General features: G+C 45.0%; 1 protein-coding gene across 3 annotated transcripts in view; it reads left to right on the top strand.

Annotated features, from left to right (window-relative positions):
• Positions 1 to 2,301: 2,301 nt before the first annotated feature.
• The window catches only part of C2CD2 (C2 calcium dependent domain containing 2), a 43,324-nt gene continuing 21,754 nt past the window's right edge, over positions 2,302 to 23,871 (top strand). The window contains exons 1-7 of one of the 3 annotated variants that reach the window (XM_065068647.1): positions 2,302 to 2,807; positions 4,785 to 4,883; positions 14,778 to 14,897; positions 15,256 to 15,357; positions 19,570 to 19,692; positions 19,990 to 20,110; positions 23,162 to 23,270. In XM_065068647.1, coding sequence (XP_064924719.1) covers positions 2,517 to 2,807; positions 4,785 to 4,883; positions 14,778 to 14,897; positions 15,256 to 15,357; positions 19,570 to 19,692; positions 19,990 to 20,110; positions 23,162 to 23,270 — 965 coding nt within the window. In that variant the 5' untranslated portion in view covers positions 2,302 to 2,516. Of the gene's footprint in view, positions 2,808 to 3,790; positions 4,309 to 4,784; positions 4,884 to 14,777; positions 14,898 to 15,255; positions 15,358 to 19,569; positions 19,693 to 19,989; positions 20,111 to 23,161; positions 23,271 to 23,871 lie in introns of those variants that run through there. The other 2 variants (XM_065068642.1, XM_005514882.3) reach the window with 2 other exon arrangements.

Here is a 23,871-nt window from a genome sequence, read left to right as displayed (position 1 = left end):
CCGCTGGTTGTTTTAGCGTGTGGATTGGGCAAAAAATATAAGTGAGATTCATCAGCTGGGAGCTGCCATGGCTAAAGAAAGTCACTATGAAAGAAACTGAGCAAAGAAGACTAGAAGAAAAATGAGGGCACTAATAGAGATGAGCTGATGAGGTGGCACTCTGAAAACCAAACAGGAACTTACTAAAAATGAATGTGACAGAAATAAATAATTATGAAACTTTTATTTTCCTATCAAACAACAATTTCCTCCCCCTTATCACAAACCTCCTACTGATAAAAACAGTCATCCAGCATGGTTTGTTCTGAACTTATGCTCCAGGTCGCAGATCACAACAAAACACAGAATTGTTTTTCCTCCTTCCAGTGAGTTTGACATCCTCAGCAAAGGAGATGCTGAGGCACCAGGAAAAACGGGAAGCTTGCGTTCACTTTTTGATAGGAAGCAGAGGGAAAAATACAATGTCTCATAGTCTCTTTAGCTGTGCCCACAGTGCTGTGAAGGGGTGAGCAGGACGGCTGAACGCAGACCTATAAGTGTAACCTTGTTACATGAAGGTGTCCTTCCATGAAATGCTCAGTTTCTACTGAGGAGCACCATGGAAATTTTATCACAGAATCATAGAATAGTTTGGGTTGGAAGGGACCTTCAAAACTCATCTAGTCCAACCTCCCTGCCATGAGCAGGGACATCTTCAACTAGATCAGGCTGCTCAGAGCCCCGTCCAGCCTCCAGGAATGTCTCCAGGGATGGGGCATCTACCACCTCTCTGGGCAACAGGCCAGTATTTCGCCACCCTCATTGTAAAAAATTTCTTCCTCATGTCTGGCCTGAATCTCCCCTCCTTTAGTTTAAAACCATTACCCCTTGCCTTCTCATAACAGGCCCTGCTAAAAAGTCTGTCCACATCTCTTATAGGCCCCTTTAAATACTGAAAGGCCACAACAAGGTCTCCCTGGAGCCTTCTCTTCTCCAGGCTAAACAGCCTCAACTCTCTCAGCCTGTCCTCACAGCAGAGCTGTTCCAGCCCTCTGATCACTTTTGTGGCCTTCTCTGGCCTCTCTCCAACAGGTCCATGTCTTTTCTGTACCTGATGCTCCAGAGCTGGAGGCAGGACTCCAGGTGGGGTCTCACCAGAGCAGAACAGAGAGGCAGAATCACCTCCCTCAACCTGCTGGCCACTCTCCTTTTGATGCAGCCCAGGATACGATTCGCTTTCTGGGCTGCAAATGCACATTGCCAGCTCATGTCCAATCTTTCATCCACCAGTACCCCCAAATCCTTCTCTGCAGGCTTGCTGTCAATCCCTTCATCCCCCAGCCTGTATTGATATCGGGGCTGCCCTGAAACAGGTGCAGGACCTTGCACTTGGCCTTATTGACCCTCATGAGGCTCACTTCTCTAGCTTGTCCAGGTCCCTCTGGATGGCAACCTGTCCTTCAGGCATGTCAACTGCAGCACTCAGCTTGGTATCATCTGTAAACTTGCACTCGATTCCACTGTTTATGCCACTGATGAATTAAACAGTACTGGCCCCAGTAAGGACCCCTGAGGGACACCACTTGTTACTGGTGTCCATCCAGACATTGTGCCATTATTCACTAGGCTTTGTAATTCTGACATAAACTAGCTGAATATGCCTCAGCCCTTTGAACACAAAGATTATATGATCTTTCTTTTTTTGGGGAGAAAGTCATAACTGACTCCCACTCTACCCAGAGGCTGGCATTAACACATTTATCTATTGTGTGCAAAGATGAGAGGGTCTGTTCACATAATTTTTCATTTGCAGTTGTTTCTTAGGGTGCAAACAACATCACTAAATAACACTGATGTAAAGGGAAACCTGTTTGGTATATGAAAAACAACAAAAAACTAGTTTGACACTTGTGTCCCTCCTGGCTCTCTGAATCCCTCTTCTGCCCCGCTGTCTCTGTTGAAACTCCCTGTTTTTGCCCAGCCCTGGATGCGCTCTTCTCGTCCCGATCTGCCCGCAGCACCGCCCGAAATAGCAAATGGTTTCTTCGAGAAGCGGCGGCTCGGGGCGCACACAATCCCGCCCGGCAGCAGCTGTCCCGGCCGCAGCCTGTGCCCCAGCCGCCCCTCCGGAACGCCACTGCCTCCCGCTCCAGCCGCTCCCCGACGCCCCGGGCGCCCTCTCACGCGCTTTGCTGCGGGACGCCGCGGGCGGAGCGCCCCCCGCCGCCGGGCGCTGTGCGGCCCGGCCACGCCGCGCTGTGTGCCGCCGCCACCGCCCACTCCGGCAGCGCTGGGCAGAGGCCGGGGCTGGGGCCGCGCTTGGGGCCGGGGCCGGGCCTCCCCTCGCGGCCCCGCCGGCAGGGGCGGGCCGGGCGGTGACTGCGCCGTGGGCGGGCGGTGCGGCGCGTTCTCGGGCGGGCGGCCGGACGGCGTGCCGCCGTTCCCGGCTCGGACCCTGCGCGGGCTGCCGCCGCCCGGCCCCGCCGCCGAGCGCGTCTTGGTGGGGGCCGGTAGCGCGGCTCCCATTATGGTCAGCCATGGCGTGGCTGGCGGGCGGGCTGGCCGAGCTGCGCTGGTGCGCGCTGGTCGCCCTCTTCGTGGCGGCGCTGGCCACTCTGGCCGTCTACCTGGTGCAGTACGCGCTGCTGGCCCTGCGGCGCCGCCGGCCGCCGCCTCCGCAGCTGCTGCCGCCGCCGCCGCCGCGGCGGGACGAGCTGCTGGAGGAGGGCAGCTCGGTGCTGGCCTGGGCGCTGTCGCTGGGCAGTTGGCGGCGGCAGTGGCGGCGGGCCTGGCTGGCGGCGCTCAACGCCGAGGCGGCGGCTCGGGCGGTGAGTGCCGGGGACGCAGGTGAGGGGCGGCGGGCGGGCGGAATGGGAGACGGGAGCCACCGCGCTTGAGGAGCCCCGGGCGGCGCCGCTGGCCGCTCCCCCGCGTCCGCCTTGCGGGGGCCGGGGTTTCCCGAGCCATGGCGGGGCGGGCGAGGGCGGCGTGTGCTCCTGTGCCGGCGGGGGCACTCCCACCCGGGGCGAGGAGCGGCTGTAGGGGTAGCGGGACTTGGCTCCGAAGATACACGGGGGTTCCACCAGCAGGCTGCTGACAGCGCCTGCCGCCGTGTTGCTGCCCGTGCACGTGTGTGTGTATATAGGTGTGTGTGTATACACACGTTTGGTTGCCGCTCGGCAGGAATTTGCAGGAAGGAGCCGGCCAGAGGTGCAGTGTGGGCGCGCACACGGGAGCAGGGTAGGACCCCCGCGTCCGATAGCATTGTTCGGGCGCCGGGAGGAGGAAACAATGGAAACTTCCTGGCCTGGTTGCAGGCACGGGGCCTGCGGCCGGTCCTTCGGTAAATAACTCCCCGGGGCTGAGCTTACTTCGCGTTGTCTTTGGCCATGCTGTGCGTGTCAGAGTAGCGCTGAGGGCTGGCGTCCTCCAGGCGGCCATGGGTTGGTGGGATTCACAGGTTTTGGTCAGTTTGCTTTTAACCCAGGTCGGGTAAGATGCGTAAAATGTAGCACCCCTTCCCATCCTACTCTTACACAAAGGGCACAGCATGACATCTCGCTGGGTGGTTTGTAATGGTATACCCAAGTCTAAGAGGCAAGGAGGTTAGGTGAGGCTGTAGCAACCTAATTCTCTGCTCCTGAGGACTGAACTTTTGCATTGTCAGTGGAAAATGCTGAGGCATGTACCCGAGGCTCCAAATTTGTGCGCAGCCTTCTCCTCAGGTTTAGGAGGTTCATTTCCTGGCAGCCCCAGCATGCTTGCTTCTTGCATGTTGGGGGGAGAAGGAAGAGCGTGGCAATGTGTGTGTGGAAGATAAGCAAAGCAGTTTAACACTTTCCAGGCATTACTGTATGTTAGGGCAGCTTAAAAAAACAAATGCTGAATCTATCCTCTCAAATTGCACGGTGCGGTTCAGAAAAGTGTGAGTTGTGCTAAGAACTGAAGGTTTGCCTGGCACTTGTGGAAGAGGAGAGCCCAGACAGCTTGAGCAGAGGTGCTGGGAACTGAACTAACTAGAACCAAGCAGCAGCTTCCCATCCCCGGCCAGAGACCAAAGGCACTTGGACAGGGACACACGCACCCTCCCTCCCCGGGAAAGCATCTGAGGCCGTCCCTTGCCATGAGTTCACTGCCTGGCACTGCAGCATGGCATAGCTCCCGCTGTCAGCATCCCAAAAAAATGTCAACAGTGCACTGCTAATGAAATTCCTGCGTACAAAACAACCTTGGGTGATGAGGAAAGCAGCGCTGACTGCTCGCTGTGGGCAGCAGGTGGAGAATACAAGTACTGATGTCTCTGAAAGTATGACCTCATTGCCAAAACAGGTATATGCTGTCTTTTCCTTGCTGTCTACGTGAAGACTGAGTAGCTGTCATCACTGCTTGCCGTCACACAAGGGAAGACTGGGGAGGGAAAAGCTTCTTTCCTCACCTCTCTAAGATGATATTTGGGTTTTCTTAGTTTCAACATATCTTAGTGCAGCCATATTATTAGGCCAAACCAAGCCCACCTTTTAAAACTATAGCACTGACTAATCCTTTCTCAAGTTTCACTGAACTCTGTCCCCACTCATGGACTTCACTTTGTGCTGTGCTGTGTACCTTGATATTCTGCTACAGAGAAAGATAAGTTATGATTAGGCCCATAGTTATATGCTAAGTATAGGTTTTCAGGCTTTACCCTGTATTATGTAGTGAGGTGTCATGCAATTAATACATGTTTTGACATACATTTGCAGTTCTGTCTCCAGGAACTTCACTGGCAGTGCACTAATGATGTTTCCTTTTTTCTTCTTTCTTAGGATTCGCAGTTGCTTACGTTTGAGGAAGATGACCCTTCAGAGCCGCTTGAGTTAGCAGTTAAACAAGTTGTTAGTGTTGTAAAGTCAGCCGAAGAGAAGGTAAATTTCAGTTTTGTTTTGTCTCAGTGTACTTCTGGGCTGGAAATGTTAACTTTTCTTATTAGCATCAGTGAGAATTTTATCTGTTATTACTTCTGTACACTTGACCTAAGTTTGTTGAGGCTGGTAGGAGGCTGCCTCTGTAATGAACCTATGCAAATTCTTGACATTGATTCACTTCTTTTATAACTCATGAGCAGAATGTGCCCCAGGGCTTCTACCAAATGAACAACAACCAAGTTTATAGGTATGCCTTAAGTGAACAGCCCTCTCCCTCACCATCGGTACAATGGTTCCCCATCCTATTGTTGAATTGTGGGATGGGGACTTCATGAAGAAGGAAAGGGACACTTCTCCTCTGGGACAGGAAAACATCTTTGTCTGCCACTTGCTCTTTGTGTGGCTGATCACAGGTTTGCTTCCTAAGTCAAAGCCAGGTAGCAACCAGTGGAACAGCTGCAAAGTCCTGAGGATTAAGTCTTTACTGAATCTTGTATTCAGTGAGGAGTGAATGGTCTCTGTCTTGCACTCTCACCCCCACTTCACATGCTGGGAAGTGGTTTTCCCTGTGTTTAGTGCATATACAATTAAAATACGGCAGAATGTATCTCTTAGAAGAGGGTAAAAATGTATATATGCTTATTAGCAATGCTAGCTTCTGTGTTTTCATCCTAGTGACTGGAACTACTAGTCACATCTGAACTGGTGCTCAGCTTTAGGCAGCTGCATCAAATTATCCTGATGCTTTTCTTTTTATTTTGCTTTGTTATTTTGGTTGGTTTGTCTGATTTAGCTCTACTATGATTCCTTTGAAAACTATGCATGCTTATCTGCCTCATATACAACTTATAGGCACGCCCAGATAAGTGGCAGCTGGTGGTTGCCAACATGTGAAGTTTGTGCACTTCTCCTCTCTCTTTTTTTTCCTCCCTTTTTTCATTTTTTTTTGTCTTCCCCTCCAGCCAGTGCTCCCTGCCCCAGCAGTGGGGCTGGAGAAACTGAAGTTGTAGGGCTTGTAGAGTTTGCACCAGTGTTACTCTGTGCTGCTGGAGGACACTACAATGGGAAATTGTAAGCAGAGGGGACTGTGAAGTCTTACGTGCTGTGTAGTGTGTGAAGCCAGCAGCCAAGGGAGATCTGCTGCAAATAAAAGCTAGAGACTAACAGCACAAAAAACACGTGTTGCAGCATCTAAAATGTTGCTGGAAGGTGGGCAGAGCTGCAAATATGTTTGCATGGGAGATGGCTAGGAGGTTTGAGTCTGCTGGTTGCTCTTGGCTAGCATCAAAGTTGAGCAGGGGTGCACGAGGCCAGCTCTGTGCTCAGAGTACTGTGCCTGTGGCTGGACAACAATGAGAGTGGCATCTCAGGCCTAAAATCCGCTGCTTTTGGTCTTGCCTGTGTGCCAGAATCAAAACACGCCGCTGCAGTCCTGGAGTTCCCTGAAGTCACATTGTACCACTGGGAACATCTCTGCTGCAGTCCTCAGTTAACTTCTGTGTTGTTTAAAGGTAGATGCTGACTGCCATAGCAGCGAGGTAAGGCAGCACCCAGGGTGCCCCATGGCCACCTTAATCTGCTGTGGTTAAGCTTGGACAGGAGGAGGCAGCGAAGGGAACTTCTTCCTGCTGTAGGGCTGTTTGCTTGCTTTCCTCTACCTGTGGCTTTGCAATCCTGCACCCTCCCTTGTGCAGCCTCTGGTCTTTGTCTGACCTTGGGTTGAGCCATTTCAGTATGTTAATCGAGCTGTTATACAGCAGCTAGCAATCTGATGTGTTTAGCAGCAGTTTAAACCAATATAAACACATTTAAAAATATATTGGATTAAAACAGGTTTGCTTACGTAAACTGGGTTGTTCTGAACTGTCCCAAAACCCAATTCCATAATCTTCTGCACAGCTGCTGGAAAAATTTCTCTGAATTAATCTTACTCCTTCAGTTAAGGTACAACCTGAATATTTGGATTTCAGTGTATAACCTTGGAATGGCACTGTAGTAGCTACTTTCCCTCCTTCCTTAAATGCATACCTTTCTCTAAACACCTCAGAAGTTCTCTTACAAGGTAATTGTCTCTTTTCATATGCGTTAGGTAATATGTGTCCAAGTGTCCAAAGGGCTTTTTTTGTGGTGTTTTCTTCCCCTCCTCCCTTGGTCTTCAGACTTTTAGTCTTTGCATATGAAATCTCTCTCTGCAGCTTGCCCAAACTCAAACTTCTGATATGTGTTTGTAGCTCACTACCGGCATGACTGGCTCTGAGTGTAGTTTGTGACCATATGCTGCATGTTTGTCAGCGTTGTAGCATCCCACTGAGCTCTGCACTTGCCTGAAGCATCAGCTGGCACAAGACTGTTTTCCTGCAGCTGGTTCAACATGCTGCTTTACTGGTGATCTGTATGGTGACAGCATACAGGTGTCTTGGTTCAGCAATCAGGGCTTGATTCATTGCATGTCATTTCAAATATGTATTTGACCTTGCAACAAAGAGGTTGTGGTCATCAGAGGAAGTGGAGGATTGAGGCTGAGAGATGAAAATAGCAGTAAACATGGGGTGTGTAATGTTTTAATGAAGCTGTACGCTCATAGAGCCCTGTGGTATGTCTTTTGTGGTGAGTGGTCCTCTGTCCTCTTGAATGCTGCGCCTTGGCGCACACCCAGATGATGGGCCTGCCTGGTGCTGGCAGTGAGTCTCCTGCTTGGGAAGGCTCTTATGCAGGCTTCCTCTGAAACAATACAGGATTGCCAGCCAGCCTGTAATTATTATATTACTACTGACAGCTCTATTTATGTCCAGGACACACGCTGACACCTGCAGTCTGTAGATACACACATACCGTCCTTGCCTTGAAGATGTAAAACTGGTGTATGCTCCGCAGTGCAGAGCTGCAGACATGGTTGGGGAAGCTGCTGGTTGTGAGCTTGGCCAAAGCCATTGTGATGGGGACAGAGCTGCTCTTGTGGCTGAAGGTTACACCACACTGCTGCTTGACAAAGCCTCTATTTATACTTTGCCTTCACTCCAGTTTTGGGCCAGAGCCTAAATATATAGAATGAAGTGGCCTGTTTTTGTTGTGTGGTATTGGTTGTTTTGTTTTAACAAAGTAAACATTAGCATTATTCTTAGCTAATTCCGCCAACCTTTCCATTGCTGCGGTCTGTTTCCAGAGCCTTTGAACTTCACAACCACAACAACAAAAAAGGCAACAAAAAAGGTGATTTTGTTGTTGGGAACTTGGCACAGGGGCTTTAAATGGAGCAGGCTACAGCAGAAGTCTGCCATATCTTCCTGCTTCAAGCTTAAATAGAAAGGGGCAAAACACCCTCAGAGTGCCATTCCTTGAATGAGTGATAATAACTTGCTATTCAAGGAATTACCATCTTGGATTGCAACAGGCAATGGCAAATGTGGACATTTCATGTTAATTTTTATGTGATGAATCTTGCTGGGGAAATAGTGGACAGAAGAGAGAACTGTTTTCCCATGAGCTGTGCAACGTGCCTGGAAAGGTCTTATTCACCCACAGTGCTGTTGTAGCTTCGTTTTGGTATCATTGTGTTTGCAGCCACCCTGCTGCACGCTGGTAGCCTGTGCTCATGCCCCACTGGGATGTCGGGGCTTCTAGTTACGCTTACTTCTAAAGCAGGCAACATCGTTGCAACTTCTGAAGCAGAAACATCGTGTAGCAAAGGCTGTTTTCTGCGCTAGGAAAGACTGGTTTCTCATCGTCACTACTACAGCACTAACTGGGACTCCTTCCTAGTTACAAATGTGTGTTTATTTCTGATTATTTTTGGTGGGGTGAACTGCTCTGACCATCACATGCAGTTCCTATTGTCCTTTAACTCCCTGTTTTGCTTGAAAAGCTTTCCTGGAGATTTGCTGCTTTCATGACTGTGTTTTTTTACAAGCCTAAGTGGAATCATGGCCCAGGCAGCTTTTAATTTTTTTTTTTTTTTCTTAGTTTCTGTATTAATATAGCCTTTATCCTTTATGCATTTGTTTTTCCTCCATGCTGCTTGCTGTCAGTAAATACATTATGAAGGAATTACATTTTCTTTCAGCCTTTGTTTACCTTGGTTAAATAAGCTGTTACTTAAGTGTCCTTTTACAATGTTGTCCTGCCTCATAAGTCACTCCTGTGCACTCATTCTCTGCAGAAGCTCCACTTAAATTAATTTTCTTGACCTTGGAGGCTGAAGTGACACACAGCACTTACAGGTGAGGTCTCACCATGCAAACAAAGAGATTACTGCTTCTTTGTGTCTCTGAAAGTACTTTCTTGATGCATTTTGGGCTTCCAATCTGCCCCTCCTGTAGCTGCTGACTTGATGTGTCCAGGTCTCTCTTCCTTTGGTGTTCTCCCAGTGATAAACTGCCCTTTGTAGGAGTAATATTTGTTAATGCTCAAACACACATGCTCCATGTTTTGAATTGCATTTCCCTTCTAGTCTTCAAGATTTTTCAGCTTTTCTGTATGATGTCGTGATCTCCCTTTATATTGCTGCTTCCCAGCTTGCCTTGCTCAGCATCACACTTCCTTTCAGACTTCTGAGGAATTTTGGATGTTAAATGTGTGATAGGGTCAGTGCTTGACAGGCTCATTTGTAACTTGCTTCCAGTTTTCACCTCCTTCCTCATCGTACTGTCCTCTCCCTCCCTACTAAAATAGATAATGTAATTGATCTAACCTGCCTAAGTACTGAGTACCTTGTCAAAGGAGGACATCAGGGTTGGGATTTGTTTGTGTCAGTGTAGATAATACTGGTTTTGGCACTGTTTGGTAGCCTGCCTGTCTTCCAGCTGCTACTGCAGATGTGTGTGGGCCTCCTCTAGTCTTGTGCCACACCTGCCAGCCTGGCACAGGGGTCAGGGGTGCCTTAGCACCCCGATGGCACGATGTGCCTCCGTCTCTGCAACTGGATCTCTCTTCAGGGTACAAAGTGGCAAACCCCTCCTGAGTTTTGTTGTTTTCTGTTTATGTCTTCAGCTGTGCTGTCCCCAAATGGTTTGTAAGGTTTGCATGTTAGTGAGGCCAAACTAGAAAGTCTATTTCTGGTATTTATTTATTTTCCCCCTTCTTAAATGTAAGTACTGCTTCCTGTCCTTGCACAGTTTGGTACTCACTTTACTTGGTGACCAGATAGAAAATTATTCCTGTTCTGTCTCCTTGTACTTCCTGCTTGTTTGTTTTATTCCTGTCTCCCCTTTTTTTCCACTTTTTTGCATTTGTATGCTGGTCTCAAAGGAATAGATAAATTCACGTGTTACATCAGTTTCTTCTTTGTTTCTGTTGCTAATGTGATAACTCTCTCTTGTGTGCTCATTCCATCACTCACCCTGCCTTTCCCCCGTTTTTTATCATAATTTTGGAAAACTGGTCCAGGGTTGTCTCAGTATATTTGCAGGCAAACTTGCTTTGATACTAACTTCTAAAAATTGATCTCTAGCTGTGCCTGGATCAGACATTGCATTTGTCCTCTCTCCTTCAGTTTGTCTTGTGTCATTCAGTAAACTTCCTGGTTGAAGAGGGAATGGTAAAGAGCTACAGAAACTTGCTCCAGAAGTTAATGCGTAGGCTCTGGTAACCAAAGAAGATGGTGTAATTCTTCTGAACAGCTGAGTGTTATGACTGTGAAAAGGCAGAAGTTTCTGACTGGAAGTTTTCTTACGGTGAGGTTTTAAGCTGAGTACCCAAACTGCCTGTTTGGCCATGGACAAGATTGCCATGCCAAAGAAGAGCCTTCTCCTCAGCGTAGTACTCCAAAACAAACGTGGGAAGTGGGAGAGGATCCTAAATCTAATAGCACACTGGTACCTACAGCTGAGGTCAAGGCAGCTTTTGCTTTGCGGCTGCCTCATGCTGTATACTCATTTTCTTGTGAAAATGCTAAAGACCTGCTCTTTCTGGAAATAAATACCAAACACAGTAAAACCAATTCATTTCCAGAAAAAAAAAAAAAAAAGAAGAGGGCTGTAATGCTGAGGGTTTTACACGCACAGGTGATGCGGTTGGGGCCTGGGGAAGGTGAAGACTTCTGCAGAGCTGTCAGAACTTCCCCATGAACTCATGGCCCTTCACCCTCCCTGGGCCATGGGAAGGAACCTGCTGCTACACATGGAGAGGGGAGGGAGGAGGAACAAAGAGGCCACGTGCAACGCACAAATCAGTGGGGTGCTAGTGCCAAAACTGAAACCTCTCAAGGCGAGAAGACACCACATGTGAGGAGCAGAAGCACTCTGGTGCTCCCTGTGATGAAGCAGCTTCTTCTGCTACTTCAGGAAGGAAAGAAACTGAAATTTTGCAGCTCTGTCCAGAGGAACCACAAAAATAAAAAGTCAGTATATAGAGGGGGAGAGCAAAGCAGGGGGGAGGACTTTAATAGCTGTGAGTACACAAGTCTGGGCACTTTACTTTCTCAGAAGAATACGTGTTTTACTCCAACTGTAGTGCTTGTTCAGTCTTCTTCATTCCTGCAGTTGTTTATCTGAAAAATGATTATTTTTTTTTTTTTAATGGATAATTTTGCTAACAGTTTTAGATACATATAAGCAAGGTGTGTTACAGCATCCGCAGCTCATTGGAGCTGGGTGCCAGCATCAGGCAGATGGGGAACAGAGCCCAGCCAGGTCAAGGGGTTTTGCCACAGCAGCTCACCCGCATCGTGGGCAAATGCGGCGAGGGGGGAGGCTGGAAGATGTTGAGGAGATGGCAAGAATAGCCCTGGCATGGGGGTGATCCAGTGTCAAGAGTCAGCTGAGCATCAGAAGGGATGGCAGAGGGCTGAGGAGGAGCGGAGAAGCCTTGCCTGTGAAGGCACCTGAGGAGGGGCTGGGAAGCCCTTTCACGGCAGATCCCCGAAGTGCAGAGAGAGACCTTGGCTGGTGATGGGGTGTTTGTGCTGGGGGAGGCTAGACCTATGGAGGTGATGAGGAGAGAAAATACCTTGGTCCTGCTGGTAGAAGAGTCCTGATTTCTTTATGCTGCTACTTTACCTCACCTTGTTTCTACTAATTTAGGAGGTCTTGCTTGTCCAGATGTAAGATAAGAAAAGCGAGCTGGGCTGTGACCCCTCCAGGCATCCACAGATGCTGTGCAGTGGTGCAAGGGCTTAATTTTTAAGGAGCAGTTTGTTATAAAAATGACAGGATTTCCAGACTCTAAAACACAAAATGACCCTGGTAAGGAGGGCTGTACAAGAGACATGAGGAAGATAAATGGAAGTTGAAGAGCAACTTCCTTCATGTTGGTCCAGGTTTTCTTTGTGAACATCTGTCCTACCTCTTTCTCTACCTTTTTGACCAGAAAGGGGTGCTTTGCCTGACCCTCCCTTCTTCTTCCTTGATGCAGGGAAAATGAGTTTGAAAAGCAGGTTGGATGGGGGCATGGCTGAAGAGGAGCATAGCACAGGAAGCTTCAGTATTTTTCTTCATGTGACTGTTCTAGGGAAAATGGCCTACATATTTCTGCTCTGGTCTACCAAAATGATCTGCTACACTTCTTTAGAAATGTCACTTAAAAAGGGAAGCGGCAGTTGCAGTCTCTTTAATCAACTTTTTACCACTTGTGGCAGCGTCTTAGATGAAAACAGAACAGCTTTCTCTTCAAATTCTAGCCCAGGATTCTACTCCTCTCAGTATTCTGACTCCATAATCCATCCTGTTCCCAGAACAAAGGGATTCATTAATATTCATGGAACCACTCCTTTTTCTGATTGGATTAAATATTAACAGACCTCTGTACCTGAGGACCAGTTGTTTTATTAAAAGTGAGGGGAGAAGAGGAGTAGGACTTGGTAGATGTCTTTGGCAGAAAATAAATTAATCAATTTATATACAAAAAAGCCTACCGGTTTGGGCTTTTAGTCTCCTTGATTAATTTATTTATCTCTTAAACTAAAGGTATAAATATTTTTAAAAATTGCTTTAGCATCTCTTGACAAGATGTAGAAAGAAGAGTGAAAGTTCCACCACCTGCAGTGCCTGTTTCCATCATTTACTTTGAAGTAAACATGATTAAGAAAAAACTGGCACGTGAGCTCATCTATCAACTCTCCTACCACTTTTTTCCTAAAGCAGTAATCAACCACGTACCTGGCAACCTTGGCTCTTAGGCATCCAGAAATTCCAGACAAATGGCTTCACATCTCATGTGCAGCAAGTCCAACTTGTTCTCAATGCACTGAACTTCCTATGCATGTCTCATGAAATGTTCACAGATGATAAACCACTGCATTTAGGACATGCAAGTGTCAGCAGCTTTTGCATCAGACCTGTCATTTTCTCTCCTCCACTCTCAAAAAAGAGGGAAGAACATACGAGCTATCATGCCAATCTATCCTCACAAATCAAAGGAGTTGGTCTTGTTAGCTATTAAAAATTCTTAAAAATCTTTTATGTTATAACATAGTCATGGGTGTTCATGTTGATTATGTGGGATTAAGGGTCAGAAATCACTTTTGAAGGAATTTAGACTTTAGAAAGAGGTGAAGGAAACTGATTTGTCCACTTCTAAACTATAATTCATAGAAGACAAACCTGAAAAGGCAAATCTTGTTGCTTGTGGGTGTGATTGGGATTTTTGTCGTGTCCACCCCTTCCCCCCACTCCTTGGTAATTAAGTCTCTGCCTTAATGGATGTGCTCTGGAGCCGCAGATAATGCTCTAGTCCTTCTTAAAATGTATGCTATAGAGCCCAGGGAGATTAAATGTATTTAACGAGAGACTGATAAGGATCTTCCAGAAGGTACATTATTCATTTTTAAGCCTTCATCTTCAATTCCAGTGCCCATAAGTGAAGCAGTAAGTGCGCAAATATAACTTAATAGCACACATGCAGAGTTTCCATCAAACAAATCTTGCAGCAAATTATTTGTCTGCACATTGCATTAACGTGGTTGAGTTTGCCTGAGTCAGCTGAAGGAGGGCTCAAGTGTCCTTTCCAAGGTGGAGCTCTGGGGACAGTGACCAGCAGCTGTCTTCAACCAGCAGAGCTGTTTGCAAAGGGAGCTTCTCTCTCTGGTGTAATCAGTGATTTCTGACTTGTGTACCTGGGGCATTCCTGTGCCACCAGGCGCTTTCTGCACACTCCGGGAATTTTGCATAGCAGCTCTGGCACCTCAGTCAGTTTGCAGAGGAGAAGGAGGAAAAACCATTTTGGTGTTTGTAAACTCAGTGTGATAACAAGTTAAATTACTGCTCATAAAAGTGAGGGAGTGTATTCAATGAAGTCTATTGCCTTCAAGTGACATACAAACTTTTCCCAGACATATGAGTTCGTCACCAAATTTCAGGGCCTTTCTTAGTTCAGTCAAAGACTTGAATAAACTTTTAAAGGCTTCTGCCCCTTCCCACCCCACTTGGAACTGGAATTACTCAGGCAAAATCCTCTTTTGCAGCAGCAGAGTTATACCAAAGTTTCACATTTGTAGGATACCTCTAAATCAAATACTGTTCGGTGAAGCCAGCTGTCCTAAGGTAGACTACTTAGTTCAGAGCAGAAAAAGAAGAAGAGCAAACTTCTTCGTCCCCCTTATGCAAAATTGTGATCTTTGAGCTTTTAGTATACAGAAACGTGAAACATAAAGGAGTCCTTGTCAGGTATTAGTTTTGTATTGGATAACAATACAAAATAAATTTTGGAAAATATGAGAATTTCTAGTTATTAAATTCCATGTCCAGAAGCAAACACTTGAACTACAGTTTTTAGAAGTGAATGTACAGAAGGAGGTAGGGATGTTAAAGAAATTGCTTAGAAATCTCCCTCCTGCAGAATGTAGCATAATTCTGGTAGCTTAAAGTCCTTCCTTAGTTCATTTCTTGCCTTCACCAAACCTTCTTCTGAAGACTAATTTTTTTTCCTTTCTTTTGTCTCCCCCCACTCCTTTCATTTCTTTAGGTGGTTTCTTGCAATGTTGTGGGAGATTCTGTCAAATTTGTTGTCACTGTCTCAGATACTTCACCCGTGGCTGCGGAAGGTCAGTCGTACAGCATTAAACTGTCTCCACTTCACCTGCAGGTAAAGAGTTGTTCTCTCTCTTCTTCCTTTAGTTAACGTCTCATCTGAAATGTTTAATAATATTACAGATTCCCTCTGGAGCAAGTGATAAATTCATAAATTAAGCTGCCTCTTTAGGTGAGTGTGGATAAATAACCTGTGGGGTAAACTCCCTGGATGTGTAGAACAACAATACCCTTTTTTTGACTGGCATGCACTCAAAGCTTAAGTAACTTCTGCCTTCTTAGACTGTCGCTTTGAATTTAAGTAATTAGAAACTGGTATCATTCTTCCTTTGGTGAGCCTTAGTATGGAGCTCGAAGTACAATTCTTTATAGGACACAAGAACACTCTCCAATAACTGCTTTCCTATCCACAGCTTCAGCTCTACGTGAAAGACAAAGGAGAAGATGTCAAAGTTGAGTGGCTCCTCATTAACGCCAGTGAAACCAACTTTGAAATCCAGCCAACAGTACAGGAGGTCAGTCGGTAACTTTTGTCATAATGTAGAGAAGAAGGGTCTCCACCCCTTCAGTGCAAAACCAGTGTAATGCTTTAGGTCAGCAGTAGCAGTGTCTAGAGCTAAAGTGTCCGGTGAGGCTGGAAGAGCTGAAACAAAAATACCCATTCTGTTCTGCTGGCTGCATTTGGTAGAAGCATGGGACTGGCACCTGTTGGCAGTTCCATCTTGAGCTGCTTCAGTGAAATCTGCCATGGCTCACCTGTCAAAACCCTACACCTCTGAAATCCAGAAGCATTTTCCAAGAGTACTGAAGCATTAAAGATAAATTGAGTCCATATTAGACAGACAAGTGGCTTTGCAAAAAATTTTCATCCAAATTCAAAGATGTGAAAAACATCTGTTCCTAAAAACGTTCTCTCAGAGCACTTCTAAAATAGTAATCAAAAGAAAACAGTTGCAATGGTATTTCCATCAAAGGAATTATGAAGTTGCCCCATCCTTAACTTAGACCAATTTTGAAATCTGGCAGTAGTTCAGAAACAGCTCTAAAAAATACAATTATTTCAGGAAACGGTGGATGATCTAAAAATATCTTGATGCTTTTGGAATTGCACCTTATCTTACTATTAACACTTATTCATTGGAGGACTTTATTTGGGACGTCCCTTGAAATAATTTCATGACAGAGATTCTTTTCTGCCTTTGACCCTTCACAGTTTTTTTTGGCACAAACTTGGTGACTAAAGCCTTTCTTACAACAGTGAGTGAAGACTTGCTTTTGTTTTGTGAAGTTGGTTTTCTGACTGAAGGCCTCGTTAAAAAATAGGTTTATTGTATAGTAGAGCTGCTTCTAAAGACCTGTAGCGAGTGACCCAGAATCTTAGTAATTTATTACCACAATTTTTGTACATAAAAATGTGAAATTTGTAACTAAAGACAGACGAGTCTTTTGAAGTGGGTTTTTAGGTAGATTTTACTGTGTATGCGTAGCAGTGTAAATGAGCTTCACGTGTTGGGGGTGGCATGCTGGTCATCCACATATTGAACAGTGATTAAGTACTTACTGACAAATGCAGGTGACTCTGTTACAGTCACTGGACTTCACAACCTGTTTTTTGAGAGATGCCCACGTCCAGGGTTGCAAAGGAGTTGCAACTTCTTGTGCTTAGTCTGTGGTTTTAAAATGAGCCTGTTAAGTTCTTAATAGCTATGGGCTTTGTTTTCACTTTGAAGTTTCTATTAGCGTTTAGGGAACAGGGAAGGCAATAAACAGAGAGCTAAAATCAGTGAGCAACCTACACCTTGGAAATTGCTTCAGCTTTTAAATGCCAGCTTTTGCGTCTTGTTTTTACCTCTTTTGGAAGCAATATTGTGTCTACAAATAAATACCTTTAATTGCTTGTGATTATCTACACAGTGGTTTTGTCATCAGTCAGACAAGGTGGGTATAATAACCTGCTTTGTCTTGATAATAACTGGGTGAACCTGAGTTGCGTTTGGCAATCTGGATGAATAGCAGGGCTTGGGTTGGCATGTGGTGACTTCATGTGCCCCAAGGGACTGTGGTCTCTGGCTGCGTGCCCCTAACCCATGTCAAACCCGGAGTAAAACGCGTTGTCTTAAACCTTTTTAGTTGGCAGTTGAGCCATTATAGCTTTATTTGTAGAGGGCGTTGAGATGCAGCAGTACTTTGCAAATAAGGATGGTTAAAAATGAGGTTGGGCTGACAGGAGGGTCTTGAACCAAACTGTTTTCCAAATATTAATAACTATGGAAACACCAGAAAATACTTATGAGTAGAAGTCCAGTGGCGATGGTTGCTGTTCTTACTGTTAAATAACAAATGTTAGATTAGCTTGACAGCAAAGTGAAAGGCAGGTAGGATTTTGCAATTTGACAGTGTTCTTCATCAAACAGTGTTTAGGTAAGGACAGGGGAGGGCAATTACCTCTAAAACAGTGAAAACTAACCACGATTTATCTGCTTATTTAAATAACATGGGTAATGAAATTACTGAAACTGAAGCTTTTGGCAGCTTAATTTACTTCAATATTTTTTTAAAGTAGAAGAGCATTATCTGCAAGTTGCAGAAATGTGCTGCTGCCTCTTGTTTTGGTGGTTGTTTGAGGGATCACAGTGTGAACAAAGCAGAGATTCTCTGGGACTGGTCGATGCTGTTGTGTGTTTTGAACCGTAGCGACCTGTCATGAAGGGGCGGTTAGGTAAGCAGGCTGTGAAACAGGATTTCTGTACACAACATTCCTGGGATTTTTATGAAACACCCTAAATGTTTCTGTAACACTTGGGTAGTTGGGAAAGGGCTGTTACTCCAAATCTATTTGACCTGTTGTGCAAGCTGCAAGCAAATCTTTAGGAGTGCAGAAGTCATTGCACCATCATTCTCCTGCACCTAAGAAGGGACCAAGTCTTTTGAAATTACAGATTGGCGCTCGTGCTGAGAGCTGTCTGTAATGGAGGAGTGTGGTGCTGGGTGTCCAGGGTGGCAGAGCAAAGCCCCTGTTCTGGCACGTTCACAGAGATGCGGCTGTGGGAGATTCTGTTCCTGCCTCGCGCCTTCCTTGTGCTGCATGGCTGCAGCAGCCTGGGGCAGAGAAAGGCTCCAGGGAGACCTTATTGTGACCTTTCAGTACTTAAAAGGGGCCTATAAGAAAGATGGGCCAGACTTTTTAGAAGGGCCTGTTACGACAGGACAAGGGGCAATGGTTTAAAACTAAAAGAGGGGAGTTTTAGGGCAGATGTGAGGAAGAAACTTTTTATGATGAGGGTGGTGACACACTGGCCCAGGTTGCCCAGAGAGGTGGCAGATGCCCCATCCCTGGAGACATTCCAGGCCAGGCTGGACGGGGCTCTGAGGAACCTGATCTAGTTGAAGATGTCCCTGCTCAAGGCAGCAGGGTTGGACTAGATGAGCTTTGAAGGTCTCTTCCAGCCCAAACCACTCTATAATTCTATGATGGGTAGTGCTGACTGCTGGTGATGCATGGCTGCAGTGTTACCAAGGGAATCTACCAGGATTAGGCTTGATCTCCCTGCTGGTGCAAATTGGGTGTCCTTGTCACGAGTCTGCCTTCTCTTTGCAGCAAGGCCGTGTTTGTTGGCCATGGTACACTAATTGTAGGCGTTCTCCTGTCAGACAGCAGCATGCAGAAGGGTACCTTTTTCTGCTTTCTGTGATTATTGGATTCTCCAGTTCTGTACCTGCATCTGTAAATCAGTTCCCTTTCCTTTAAAGCCTAGTTCTGTAATAGCAAAGTCTCTCAGGTGCAGTATCAGATCAGAAAAGGTGGATGAGCCCTCTGTTATTTAGGTTTGATCTTCGTCTCTTACTTCAGTCCTTTCTTTAGAAAAGAAACCTGTCAGATTTCTCCTGTCCCACCTTTAGAGCAGTTGGTTATCACACTGCACTTTCTGTGATAGTTTAATTTAAAAATCCACTCCCTGTAGATAACCGAGCATAAGAGACTATCTGAAGAGCGTGGCATGGGAAGCAGGCTTCTCCAGGAGCGCAGGGAGGTCAGGGGCAGTTCACAGTCTTCATACACCTTACAATTAATCGTGTGAAGCTACGTATGTAAGCAAAATCTGTGTTCTGTTCTCATCCATCAGAGACATTGGTGCTAAGCACAGATTGCCATGAGATTTTTGAATTGACAAACATACAAGTCAGTCCCCCAGAGCAGCATGACTGTCTGTCCATACAGGACACTTTTCAGCAAGGTTGAAGGCCTCCAGGAGATACTGTAATATTTTTTTCAGCGCAGCACAGGATTAGCTCCCTCTCAGCTGTTGCAAGATGGCATAACTCCCATTAAATCACTGGAACAGTGCCGATCTGCTTATCTGATGACCTGATCTGCTCTCTCAGTGGAGTGCAGAGCAGTACAAAAACTTTAAAAATACCATCATAAGATATAAACTGTTAATGAAACTTCTGGTTTTGTGGCTAATAGCTGTGGCTTCGTAATTCTCAGAATAGCATGTGGCATTTTCAGTGTAAATTTCTAGTTTTCCTTTAGTGCACAACATAGAAATTCAAGTAATTATTTGCATGATTTCTTGTTATATTTTGTTGTTGGCAACAGAAACCATGTCTCTCTCTGACAAAGTTAATGTTCAACGGCTTTGCTAGTTTAGATATACCAAATTAAATTTTACCTTAACTTCTTTTTTCAGAGTTTTGAGAAGCATTGATTGTTTCTTTCCTTTTAGGGACAGACAGCAGGGGCACGTGCAATAACTGAAACACTCAGAGATGTTTTGAAGAACCTCTTTAGCTCAGTTTCTCCATCTGTAGTGTTGAGTACAAGGCCTACAGATATAAAGGAGGTTCAGGTAAGTCTTATTCCTACCTAAATCTTTTGAGAAATGTCCTTCTGCTTCGTGGTTTTGTTACATATTCATGACCAAATGAAAGTTTAACACTGTTCAGTGATCAGAAACAAATGGAACACATTATTTAAAACAATATAGCCTTTGGAAGTGAAAGCTTTGTGATCATAACTCTCGTGTGGCTGTCTATTGATGTTACACCCCATCACACATCTGCTTCCCTGTATCAATGTGACAGAAGTTAAAAGTGTTTGGTATTTGTGTATGTGTGATCCCTCTTGTTCTGCTTGCTTTTCACAGAATGTACAGAACACAAGCCTTCTCCCTCAGGGCACTAGTCCACCTAAACCTCCAAGGGCTCATGAACTCAAACTGCTGGTGAAGAACATTGCGGTGAACCTAACTGATCACAGTGCTGCAGGTAACGTAGCCCATGCGATGCTGCTCCTTTTCAAGCGAGATTGCGGGGTTTATTCCTTTCAGATGAAATAAATTGAAAGTTCTGGGTTACAACTTTCTCTCAAAAGAAGATGTAATAAGTTGCTGTACTCTGAAAAAGAGACTTAGTCATTCTTTTACAAAACTGCGTGTGTTTTGGTTTGAGTATTTGAACATCTTGATCTTTTTGTAAACAAATACATCATTGTTGAAAAAGAAGTGAGTGTGTTTATAAAGTTGGCTGATTATTTTTTGGATTTTAGTTTTAATTACTAAAACTTACCACTTTGGGTATACCTGAGACGAGACACTCAAATCCAACTCTCCATTAACTGTTAGCAGTGACATTGGTTTGGTTCAGTATTACCTTGTTTTTACAGCTGCTTTGCTTTACTTTTGAACGATTTGCTGATTTATGTAATATCTGATTATCGATGTAAATTCTTCTCAACAGTGATGATGTGTTGTCAGGGATTTCTTCCCCCTCATAAAGTACCTCTGTAGGTAGGTGAGGGAGTGCAAGTAGAGAATGAAACCACAAAGGAAGTCACTGCCTACTGAAGTTGCAGTGTTGGTTTTGGAAAGAAGCACCAAGCCTGTCTAGCAAGTATTCAGACTTAGTCAAGTGCAAACATGCGTCCATCACTGTTTGAGGCACGAGCAAGCAGATTTCAGATAGTGTCAGTGGAAATGCAAATTTGAGGCTCTGTTATTTATGGTCACTAACAATTCTGTAGCAGTCTTTTTAGTGGAAGCTTGTGGCTGCTAAGTTGGGCAAGGCATTAGTTTTGGATAAATATATCCTACTTGCTATACTCGTTTTTTCAGTTAGATGTAATAGGTTTCTGCCCTAGACTCTTGCATAATGCTGCTTTGCTTGTCCTGGTTGGAAGTGGTTCCCTTAAAACTTTTCTGCAGACCGTTTTTTTTTTAAACAAATGATTTTTAAAACATTTCTGGAACTCTTTGCAGTGAAATGTCCTATATAAATAAAACTGTGCTGGAAACTGTAGATTGTAGGAAAACTCATTCAGAATTTGATACTACTCTACAATTTTGCAAGCTAAACTAAACTTTACAAGAGCCGATCATTTTGGCTGCCTTTAAAAGTCATCAGATGAGATACCTTTATGTGCATGCAACAGAAGATTCATCTTACGAAAAGCCTCACTGCCTCCTCCCTGAAAATGAGAGGAAGAGGGTACAATTAATGTGCTCTGCTTTGGGAACCCAGATATTGAGAGGCAAACTCACCATTTGCTTTCCTAAAAGGAGATGGAAGGAATTTTGCTGATTCCCTAGCAGCTCTGAGAGTGTAAACGCTTTGGAACTGAGTGTGAGAAATAAAGCTTCATAGTGGGGTTTAGCTGGTACACTAGAAATCTAGTGGAAATACTGCACAGCTGGGAAGATGCTAGCTTCTGGACATAGCTTGCTGCCTCTTCCCTTTTCCTGGCCTTGTCTTGCAGCAATAATTAATTTATCCTTTCGCAACTCTGAGACTCAATAATTATTGAGTGTGCAGTATTGCAGGCTCATCTGCATAGATACAGAGAGGGCTGAAGAGGAGCAGTTTGCCTGTCTTGATCATTATCATCCTATAAACCATGGATGCTAACATGGTCTATAGGAGCTTGTGGCTTTCCTATAGATACGTTCAACTGCTGCGTAACCAGTAGCAGAACTGGTCTCTGTTTCTGAGCTGTGCCCATTTTTGTCTCCTTTGTGTATGTAAACAAAGATTATCCTAGATTTAGTACCGCGTGGTCCACAGTGTATCATATAGGGCAAAAGTGATTTCTGCTGTTAAGGAAAAAATTGTTAGTTGTGCACACCAGGGTGTGGGGTGCAGAAATGCTGAAATACCCTGTTCCGTATCAGTCGGTCAGTGGCTCCGGTGTCATTTCAGACAGAGCTGTACAGGCGTTTCTGCCCCGGGCTGCTGAGCGCTGCTGGCAGGAAGAGCAGGCTGCAGAGACATGTGGCTGGGTTAACAGAAAACCATGCCAGGTTCATTAACTTGGGCTCAGCTCGCTGTGAAAGCAGCTAAACTACTTACTCCGGGGTTAGCTGGGATCCCAAATAAGCTGTGTGTACACAGCGCTTGGTCTCCTCTAATAACCTTGCCAGGCCCAAGCTGCTTCTGTGCCTGAGGTAGGGCTCATCCACAGCACTGATGCACCACCAGAGGACAACTGAGAGTTGATGGTAGTAAATATAAACCTAGATCCTTCTGGAGAACTGGAGGCAACATATCTTTTGTTGGCTTTTCACACAGTCAGTGCTGAGCGTTTTGTTGCTTTCCTTGATATTTTGGAATGCTGGGACTGAAATTATTTCTGATGGTGTGAAAGCCATCCAAAATAATTTGTTTCAAGAAGAGCACATTGTGCAAACTATTTCCCCTTGGAGCAGCAATATATTAGTAACTACTCTAATATGCCAATTTGCCATGCTATTACATTTCAAGATCAAGGTAGAGATAATTCTGCATCAGTACTCTAGAATGTCATGAACTTGTTAAAAGCTGCATTCTACAAAGCCGTTGTTCATTAATGCTACTGTCATAATTCACTTGCTAGCAGAAAAAGCTTGTTTTGATGTCCAAAGAAACCCCTGTGACTGTGGCCAGTAGGAACTTAGAAAACTTCTGTTTTTTTTAAAGCAGCTGAAAGCAACTTTACTCCCGCACTGCCACCTCCTTGCTGTTCATTCTGTCTCCTTATCCTGTTTGATCTTTGCATGCCTGCCCTTTTTTGCTTCATGCCAGAATTTTGACTGGGTTGTCATGTTTCATACTACGTAAAACAGTGAGTAAGGCAATGATGTTGCAATCTGGACCATCATGATTAATGTAGATGGTTTGCGAACAGAGGAAAGCAATTTATCCTGTGGGAGAGTGGGGAAGTGTTTGCAATAGTCTATTCAAAAGTGCAGTATGTATGGAAGGGGGTTCTTTGCTTTCTTTTCAGTAAGTGTGCCTCTTGGTGATGGAGTATTAATAACTGGATATTGATTTTTCTCGTCCTTACAGGCAGCACAAACCTTGTGTGTATAGTTCAGTTGAATGACCCTATGCAGAAGTTTTCCAGCTCTGTAGCCAAAAATGCTGCAAATCCCTTTTGGAAGGAAGAGTTTATCTTGTAAGTAACTAACCTACTGAGAATACTTCTATAGTAAAGCATCTTTTTTTACTTAAACTGTGTGAGGTCTCTGAGGGAAGAATGGCATTTAGAAATATGTCCAGTCGTGTGGCCTCAGAGAAATCTGGAGCTGGCAGGGACTTCAGGGTATCTAATTACCTTCTGCATGGATATAAGATCAAATAGGTCTCTAGATCTTTCATGGCAGATATGTGTTGCTGGTAAACGACAGCGGTAACAAGCATAATAAATCACCCTGTCATTTCATACAGTGCCAAAAAAAAAAGTGTTAACAAGGTTTTAAAGTCACTTTACCTTGAAAACTGCAGTTGAGGAAATCTGATGTCTCTCTGTTCCCTCCCCGAGAGGAAAATGTACACGTGTAAAAAAAATGACCATCTAAAAGAATGGTGGCTGTGGTTAAAAAGGGACTGTAAAACTAACTAGAGTGTTTTGTTGTTTGTTTGTTTGTTTTTCTGTAGAACAAAAATGAGACTTTTGGGCAGCCTGCATGGTATTCTTCTATTCACACAGCTTCTGTAAATAAGGTCAAGAGTGACCAGTTGTAAAACTCATTTAATTTCCACTTTCTATCAGCAGA

Source organism: Columba livia, chromosome 1 (assembly GCF_036013475.1).
Source record: "Columba livia isolate bColLiv1 breed racing homer chromosome 1, bColLiv1.pat.W.v2, whole genome shotgun sequence".
In the NCBI taxonomy this organism is placed as follows: Eukaryota; Metazoa; Chordata; class Aves; order Columbiformes; family Columbidae; genus Columba; species Columba livia.
This window is presented reverse-complemented; position numbering and strand designations above follow the sequence as displayed.